Source organism: Marmota flaviventris, chromosome 17, assembly GCF_047511675.1.
Source record: "Marmota flaviventris isolate mMarFla1 chromosome 17, mMarFla1.hap1, whole genome shotgun sequence".
NCBI lineage: Eukaryota > Metazoa > Chordata > Mammalia > Rodentia > Sciuridae > Marmota > Marmota flaviventris.
This window is the reverse complement of record NC_092514.1, coordinates 25,626,422-25,635,737: the sequence shown is the minus strand read 5'-3', so window position 1 is coordinate 25,635,737 and position 9,316 is coordinate 25,626,422. Positions and strand designations below refer to the sequence as shown.

General features: G+C 44.6%; 1 protein-coding gene across 1 annotated transcript; it reads right to left on the bottom strand.

Moving 5' to 3' along the window:
• Nucleotides 1–4,771: 4,771 nt before the first annotated feature.
• Nucleotides 4,772–8,673, bottom strand: LOC114101799 (asialoglycoprotein receptor 1). The gene is made up of 8 exons (XM_027946959.2): nt 8,604–8,673; nt 7,465–7,581; nt 7,265–7,360; nt 7,115–7,186; nt 6,808–6,894; nt 6,575–6,726; nt 6,392–6,498; nt 4,772–6,261 (listed from the first exon to the last, which is right to left on the bottom strand). Exons 1-8 carry the CDS (start codon nt 8,671–8,673, stop codon nt 6,105–6,107), a joined length of 858 nt encoding a protein of 285 aa, XP_027802760.1. The 3' UTR covers nt 4,772–6,104.
• Between the last annotated feature and the right edge of the window lie 643 nt (nt 8,674–9,316).

Sequence of the window (9,316 nt, the reverse complement as noted above, 5' to 3'; positions counted from 1 at the left end):
TTATTTCCTTCTCTGGATCAACTTACAAAACAAGTCCAAGTGACAATGCACTCCTTATCTGAACTCTGTGTTTACTGAAAATGCTTCTCATATCTCTCAGTTAAGAGTCATGTCAGGTGTTGAAATGCACAGTTGCTAAATTGGATAATAATCTATCAGGCACACTCTCCTAGCACCCAGGAGGCACTAGGTTGCCTCCAAAAGTAAGATTATGTGGATTATAACATATGAATTCTTCTCTCTCTCTCTCTCTCTCTCTCTCTCTCTCTCTCTCTCTCTCTCTCTCGTATTTAAGATAGTGTCTCACTATGTTGCCCAGACTGGTCTTGAACTCTTGAACTCAAAGTCATCCTCTTACCTCAGCCTCTCAATTAACTGGGACTACAGTTATGTGCCACCATGCCCAGCTCATATATGCAGTGTCCGTGTGTGTTAAATGTAGCCTGACCTCATTCTCTCTCTCTCTCTCTCTCTCTCTCTCTCTCTCTCTCTCTCTCTCTCTCTCTCTTTTTAGTGCATTATAGGTATCATATATTATAGGTATTATAGGTATCATGGTGCTGGGGATTGAACCCAGGGACACTTAACTATTGAGCAACATCCCCAGCACTTTTTTGTTTGTTTGTTTTTTGTTTGGGGGGGGGTTGTTTGTTTGGTTGGTTGGTTTGGTTTTTTGTTTGTTTGTTTTTGGTTGTTTTTTTTTTTTTGGTTTTTTTGGGGGGTTTTTTTGGTACTTGGAATTGAACTCAGGGCACTTGAACACTGAGGCATATCCCCAGCTCTATTTTGTATTTTATCTAGAAACAGGGTCTCACTGAGTTGTTTAGCACCTCGCTTTTTGCTGAGGCTGGCTTTAAACTCATGATCCTCCTGCCTCAGCCTCCAGAGCTGCGAGATTACAGGCATGTGCCACCACACCTGGCTACTTTTTATTTTTTATTTTGAGACAAAGTCTTGCTAAGTTGCTGAGGCTGGCCTCAAACTTGCAATCCTCCTGCCTCAGCCTTTCAAGTCACGGGAATTACAGGTGTGCGCACACACACACACACACACACACACATATATATATACATACACACACACATATATATATATATATATGTATTCTTTTTTTTTTTTTTTGGTACTGAACTCAGGGGCACTCAACCACCGAGCCCATCCCCAGTCTTATTTTGTATTTCATTTAGAGACAGGGACTCACTGAGTTGCATAATGCCTTGCTTTTGCTGAAATTGGCTTTGAACTCATGATACTTCTGCCTCAGCCTCTGAAGCCACTGGGATTACAGGCATGTGCCATCATGCTCGGCTATATATATGCATTCTTTTTATTTTTTTTACAATACTTTTATTTTATTTATTTTTATATGGTGCTGAGGATCAAACCCAATGTGCCTCACTCGTGCGAGGCAAGCGCGCTCTACCACTGAGCCACAAACCACAACCCTCCCCTCTGACTTTTTTCAATGACTGGGTATAAAAAGACAGGTCACTGATGTTCTGAATTGAATTTCTCTAGTTTCTAGGGATCGTAAGCATGTCTTCTGCAGGCTCCCTGTTCTATGAACAGCCTGTTTCTACCCTTTTCCGCTTCTCTGATAGGTCTCCTATCTTCTTCCTCTCTGTGTTCCTTCTTTGCTGGATGCCTTCCATTTGTTCCTCCAGACTCTCTCTACCCTTTTCTGGTTGTTCTGTGGCCTGGAAGGCTGAACTGTATGACTGCATCAAATTGCTCCCTTGCCATCTGGCTCCCAGGTCTAGCAGGAAATTGGAAGGAGGAAAAGGGGAATGAGGATGTTGCCTCTCAGCATGCTCCCTGCAGGGCTGCTGTGGGCTGGCTGCCTCCCACAACTAAAAGTCACAGTTCCTGTTGGGAGGCCCTCTACCTCTGGTCCCACTCTGGGGTACCTGGGTTCCCGTCTCACTTCTTGTGGCTTCCTTAATCCTGCTAACACCTTTACGAATAGTTCTTTTATTAAAACATCCTTCAATTACTCATTTTGAGTATGCCATGTGTTGCTTGCTGGGAGCCTAACTGAAACCTTGTCATTGAACTGAAATTTCTAAATTTCATGCGATTTCAGCAAATTGTTCTGGCTTTTCGGTATGTGCTTTGGAGGGCTTATCAAAAAAAAAAAAAAAAAGTACTTTTAAGTCCTTCTAGAAGTCCTAGGAATATAGATTTCCTTCTCCCTACTTTCTGTTTGTTCTCTAACTTTCATGTTTAGGTCTTCAATCTATTCAGGATCCAGCTATGTCTGTGGTGTCAGAGATGGATCCAATTTTATTTTTCTTAATATAGAAAGCCAATTTCCCCAATATCTTTCCTCCACCAATTTTAGTTGCCTGCTTTTTTGTATATTAAGTTCCCATTGACCCACAGGTCTGTCTCTGAGTTCTTTTTTTTTTAATGTTGATGGAGGGCTGGGGTTGTGGCTCAGTGGTAGAGCACTTGCCTTGCACGCATGAGGCCCCTGGGTTCAATCCTCAGCCCCACATTTTAAAAAATAAATAAAAATAAAGATATTGTTGTCCATTATAACTAAAAAAATTTTTTAATATAAAAAATAAAATGTTGATGGACCTTTATTTTATTCATTTATTTATATGCAGTGCTGAGGATTGAACTCAGTGCCTCACACATGCTAGGCAAGTGCTCTACCACTGAGCCACGACCCCAGCCCCTGAGTTCTTTATTCCATACTATTAGTCTATTTGTTCTTATATAATTGCAGTACTGTTTTGTTTTGGTCTTTATTTTTCTTTGTTTGTTTGTTTATGTGTTACAGTAGTGGAGATTGAACCCATGGGCTCTCTACCACTGAGCTACATCTCTAGCCTTTTATATTTTTTTGAGACAGTGTCTTGCTAAGTTGCCCAGGCTGGCCTCAAACTTGCAACCTGCCTGAGCAGCTGAGATGACAGGCTTACACTACTTCACCCAGTCATATTTTTTGATTGCTTTGTTTTACGGTACTGGGAATTGAACCCAGGGTCTCAAACACGCTAGGCAAATGCTCTACCACCAAGCCACACATCTCCAGCCTTCCAGCCCTACAATTGCAATGCCTTTTCCTGTCTTATACGGTTTGTTCACAGCAGCAATAACAACTCTGTGACAGAGACTTCCAAGAGATCTCTAATATCAATTCTCCCATTTTTTTCTAAACCAGGAGTCAGCAAATATTTTCTGTAAAGAATCAGATAGGAAATATTTCAGGCTTTCCTAGCCACACAGTCTTTATCATAACTGTTCCACTCTGCTGTTGAAGCTTCAAAGCAGTCATAAAGGATACATCAATAGACAAACAGTGCAGTGTTCCAATAAAACTTTATTTACAAAAACAGGTGAGTGCCATAATATGTTGACTCCTGCTCTACAAAAATAGAATTCCCTGAACTTTTCCTTGTGGAATAAAGAGTGCACCTCTCAGAACCATTTGCAGCTAACTGTGGCCCTGAGACTCACTCTGATCCAAGAGATGTAAGCTGACAACTTCCAGAATTGTCCTGTTGACAGAGAAAGAAAGTGTGCTGTTGTCCTTCTCTTTTCCCTGGTCTGGAGTGTGTCGTGACTGGGGCAGGTGTCTTGGAACATGTAGTCAAACAGCAGTGAAGCAACAAGATAGAAGCTGCCAAAGTCCTGAAAGGTTTTATTGTGCAGAGGAGCTGAACTTTTGCTGAGGGCTTTTCTGTATTGTGTAATTTTATCTTTTATCGTCCCTTAATCGATCCTTCTATACTCCCTAAATCTATCATACTAACCAATTTTTCTGATGTTAAATTATCTGAATTCTTGATATATATGCTACTTGAATATGATATCTCATAATATGCTGATTTGATTAGTTAATTTTGATAGAGAAGTTTTATATTTCCCCTCATGGTAGTGAAAATTCCCCATTAGAAATTTATTAAAAGGTGCTTTATGTCCCAGTATTTGCACCATTTTTTTTAAATGTCTGGGAGTACTTGAAAAGAATGGATATTCTGCAGATGATGAGTGAAGTGCAGTGAATATGTCCATTAGGTCATAATAGATTATTCTGCCTTCAAAACATCTGTATCCTAAAGGTTTTTATTTTTTATTTGCTTGATCTATCAATTACTGAGGAAGATGTTTGATCATCCTTTTACAGAAAAAAAAATATAGGTTTTTCTATTTTTTCTTTTTTAAAAAAAATATTTTTAGTTGTAGATGGACACAATACCTTTATTTTATCTATTTATATGGTGCTAAGGATCGAACACAGTGCCTCATGTGTGCAAGGTAAATGCTCTACCACTGAGCTACAACCCCAGCCCTCTATTTTTTTTCTTGTAGTTCAAAATTTTGTACTTCATAGGTTTTGTGGCTATGTTATTCAGTGCATACATACTTATTACTGGTGTATATTCCTGTTGAATTTTTGAACATTTTATCTTTAGAAAGTGGCCCTCTTTTTCTCTAACAATACTTTTTGTTATAAAGTATACTTTCTTATGATAGTTTATTTCAATTAGAATTTGCCCCAATATGTTTTTCATATTTTTGTTTTCAACTTTTCTGATTCAGATGTGTCTTTTGAGCATGTAATTGGATTCTAGTTTGTCTGGAAATGTCTGTCTTTTAACAAGACAACTTAGTTTTTTACATTTAATATAATCAACAATGTATTTAGATACATAACTGATCCTTTATTTTGTTTTTTATTTTCTTTCTTTCTTCCTTTTCCTGATCCTGAGAGATTGAAACCACTGAACTACATCCTCAGCCCATTTTTTTTTTTTTTTTTTTTTTTTTTGAGACAGTATCTCACAACATTGCTTAAGGTCTCCCTAAGTAGCTGAGGCTGGCCTTGAACTCGTGATCCTTCTGCCTCAACTTCCCAAGTTGCTGGGATTACAGGTGTGCCCCACCATACTCATCCCCAGCTTTTTCCCTCTTTTAATTTTGAGTCAGGGTCTCCCTAAATTGCCTCAAACTTGCAGTCAGCCTCTCAAGTCCCTGGGATTACAGATATGGACCACTGTGCCTGGCTGTTGATACATTTTTTACAGGATGTACTTTGCTCTCCATTTCTAACTGCTATATTATGGTCAGAGCACTGCTTGTTTTTGAAATTAGCATATGTCTTGTATGTGAGCAAGCACTCTTGTCTATTTTTGTTACTATTTCCAGAAGTATCTGTAAAGTCCTAATTGTCCTCACTCCCAGGCTTGACTGTTGATTCTGTTAATACTGATGCTTCTCTTTCAAAATCCTGGTTGTCCTCATATGTTTGGTGACTCAGGTTGTATGTATTCATGGTATTTGTCACCTGTTTATGAATGTGACTTCTATTTAATGCACTGAATATAATAGATGCCAGTGAGTTTTATCCAAAGTGTTTGTTTGTTTGTTTTTGTTTTGTGATACTAAGAGTTGAACCCTGGGCCTCACACATGCTAGGCAAGTGCTCTATCACTGAGTTACTTCCCTAGCCTTTTTTTATTTTTTGGAGTCTCAATAAATTACTGTCTGGCCTCAAACTTGTAATTCTCCTGTCTCAGTCTCCTGAGTAGCTTGGATTATAGACGTCACCATGCAAATGGCTCATTTAAGGTATTTGAAGCACTCAACAACTTGGGGTGGTTCAGATCTGGAAGTATTGCAGCAGGTAGATGGTCCCCACTAACAAGCCTATCTTGTGGCTGAGTTTCATAGAACAGAGTTACTTGCCTAAGCTCAACACTTGCAAATAACAAGGCTGGACTCCTACCCAGACCATCTGGCCCAAAGCCCATTCAGTTCTCATGATACCTCTACCTGTCCAGGTCTTCCTAATGCCAACCAGGCCGCTCCCAGTTCCTAATGCCCAGTAACCAGACAGTTCATAGAACGTTTAAATATATTTCTCTTCCTTTTACTCTAAAAAAAAATTGTCAATAATAAGCTTCACACTGCTGAAAGTGTCATGGGTTGCCATCACCCCACCCTTCCAAACAACACTGTACACTCACCCCTCCCCTTACATCCTAGATGAAAATCCCCAAGACAGTGCAGACCCCCACATAGGAGGATTTCCAATCCCAGACCTCAGCAGCTCAAGGCATTGAGGAAATAAATTAGGGGGAGAAAGGCTCCTAGTTGGTTTTGCCCAGCTCTGTCTCACAGACCCAGCGGTAGGGCCTCTGGCAGAAGTCATCATTCCAACGGCCATCAGGGGTGAAGTGGGCACAGTCCTCGCCTCCTCCCAGCCCATGTCCATACCAGTCATCTGGCTGATCTGGTCTCCAGTTCCTGTAGACAGGAGACAGCCAGGTGCCCCAGGAAGTCAGACTCAGCCAACATCCCCAGGAGCCCCCCCACCCTGGAGCCAGAGGTTGGGAAGGTGCCAGACACAAAGCTTTGAGCAGTCACACCCACTCACTTGAAGCCTGTCTCATAGTCAGTCCCATCCACCCATCTCCAAGGGCCATTTTGATCTGTTAGACCCATCCAGGTGTTCAAAGGGCCCATGTGGTGCTGGACAAATTTCTGGAAAGAGAAGAGAGGAGTGGTGACCTCTCCCTTACACAAGTCAGTCTCCCAGAAGTGCCCACCAGGGCCTCACCTGCTCGTTCCAGGAGGTGATCACCACCAGATGAGAGTTCTCCAGCTCACAGTACTTGTCAGCCTCCGGCCAGGGCCTCCCAGAGCTGGAGAACCAGTAGCAACTACCTTCATGTTCCACCCAGTTAATGGGGCAGCAGGTCCTTACAGAGTCTGAGAGGGAAGAGGGAGGGTGAAGAGCCTGGAGCGCTACCTGGAAGGGGGGCAAAAAGCGGGGTTGGGTGGCCCCCTCACCATTGCCCTGGAGGACAGCCATCTGACAGCTCAAGCTTCGCAAGTCAGATACAAACTGCTTCACGTGGAGCAGCAAGCTGGAGTGTTCTGGGGAGACAGAGGACAGAAGGGGAGCAGGAGGAGGAGAGTATGAGAGGGAAATAAGGTCAGTATGAACATGATGGGCGGGATCTGTCATTTCTCTGGGAAGACCAATCACAGATGCCCCTGCCAAGAAGCCTTGGCTTGGTCTGAGAGTTGCACTCCATACCCTGCACCTACACATGCACACACACACACACACACACTCACACACACACACTCTGACCTTCACTCAGGTCCTGCTGTTGTTTTTCCAGCTGGGACTCCAGCAACTTCATCTTTCTTCCCACATTGCCTCCTGGGGGAAGAGACTTGCTCAGTGTCCAGATGTCCTAACCATCCCCCTGCCCCAGCTCCCAACCCTAATCCCCCTCACCCTGGGTGCTCAGGGCCTTGACCTCAGCCTCAGTGCTCACTGTGAAGTTGCTGAAGGTCTTACTCAGGGCCTTCAACTCCTCCTTCAGCTGGGAGTCTGTGCAGGAGAGGCCATGGGGATGAAAACAGGAGGAGACTGTGTTCACCAGCACTGAACCCATCACAATATTGCTCCCTTCCCTGTCACCCCTGGGCACCCACTTTGGGATCCAATCACACAGACAACCACCAGCAACAGAAGGCTGAGACTCAAGGAGAGCAGGAGGAGGCGGGGTCCGGAGCAGAGCCGCTGCAAAAAAGGCTGAGAAGGAGGTAACCCTGCAAGAGAGAGGATCAGGAGCTCAGGGACACAGGCCAGCCTGGAGTAGGTGCAGGGCACTTGGTGAGGAGCAGGCTAAGGCCACTCTAGTAGACTAGGAGGAACCATACAGATTAAGAAATCCAGGCAATGGGCCACTTTGCAGGGCCAGCATAACTGGAGGTGGGGAAGGGAATAAGGATCCCCAGGGGCGCAAATCTTTGACCTTCCCTAGCATTGCCAAAGACTTGAGACTTTGCTGACACCTAGTGGCATTACTGTGACACTGCAGCTAATGAACCTCATCAGAGGCCCACCTAGGGGAGTCTGTCACTGTGCCCCCTGAAAGTGAAGAGGTTTCTTCCTCTCTCTGTGAATACCACCCATCTTCATGTGCATGCAGACAAAAGGCAGGGTCTCGCTCACCCATGAAGAAGAGAATGACACTGAGTCTGGTCCCTGTGAACTGGAGTGTAGGGGCCTCCCCTTCCCGTTCTCTTCCCCAGTACCCACCATCCCCACAAATGATTCCTTTTTGCTCTGGAAGACCAAGAAGTGGGGAGAGGGAACTTATTTTGGATGCACGAGGAAGGGGATTCATCCTTCCCAGAGCAGAGACCTTCTGCCTTTTTCAGGCTTCCTAACCTAACCTCTTTGGCCAAGCTGATCCTGACACCGCGCCCACCCACACACACTGTCCAAGCCTCTCCACAGCTGTGTTGGAAGAGGAAATGAAGAGGGCACTACCTTCGAAGAAATAAGCCCACCTCTCCAACTTCCAGTTGTTCCCATACCTTGGATTCACTCCCTACCCAAGATCCTGAGAATTGGGTAACACAGTAAGGAAGCTTGGGCAGCTGTCACCAAGAAAGGGACTCTAATCCCACAGCCTGCACCTCCCCTAACGTGTGGGTCTCGACCACCATTTTCCATGTGAGTGCGTCAGACCCAAGGACAGAACCAGGTGTCACAGAAAAAAGCAGACTAAGGGGGCAAGAGGTTCCCAAATACTCCTGTTTCAGATGGGAGAGGTGTCCCTCACCTCTTCGGAGCTGATGATGGTCATTCTCCTCATTGTCCAGGTGCTGAAGATCTTGATATTCCTTCGTCATGATAGGCCTGGTGTTGGACCTGGGACAAGTCAAGGCCAAGGTTGGAACTGAGTTTGGGGCTGAAGGGAACAGGGCCTAGAGTGTGGGATCTGTTCCTTTTTTACCTCTGACCAGTGACCCAATGGAGACTCTTCTTTCTTTCATCCCCTCCAAGGCCTACATCCAAAATCCATCCTCTGCCATTTTTCCACCCAACCCCACCAACACACAGAGAGAGAGAGAGAGAGAGAGAGAGAGAGAGCCCCTTCAATCACTCCTTCAACTGTTCTCTCTCTCCATCCCCATTTTACTTGCTGAAGTTCTGTAGGTCTGGCTCCCAGGTCCCTGGATGCTATGCAGATCCCAGGCTAAGAAAGGGGCTGAAACCTGGAGAATTGGAGTTGGTGGCCAGCCCTGAACAGTGGGAGTGGAGAAGGCAGGGTCCATATGAGGGCCCTGGACCCGTGTGTCTGTGTGTATGGGTGTCTGTGTGTCTGAGCACACAGAATCTGGCATCTCTAGTGTTTGGGACTTTGGACAGTAAACAAAGATGGAAATAGATTTGGAACTTGGGGGTGGGAGTGGGGGATGAGTTGCCTCTGCTCTCCTCCCCAGGGAAGGGGAATCTTCTGACCTGTCCCCACACACACCCACAAGCCAGTCA

Excerpts from the sequence above, each read along its gene's own strand:
- LOC114101799 (XM_027946959.2), bottom strand. The coding sequence starts at position 8,673 with ATGACGAAGGAATATCAAGATCTTCAGCACCTGGACAATGAGGAGAAT. Across the intron at positions 7,582-8,603 it reads CCATCATCAGCTCCGAAGAG|GGTTACCTCCTTCTCAGCCT; the intron begins GTGAGGGACACC and ends TCTCTCTTGCAG. Across the intron at positions 6,262-6,391 it reads GACTATGAGACAGGCTTCAA|GAACTGGAGACCAGATCAGC; the intron begins GTGAGTGGGTGT and ends TCCTGTCTACAG.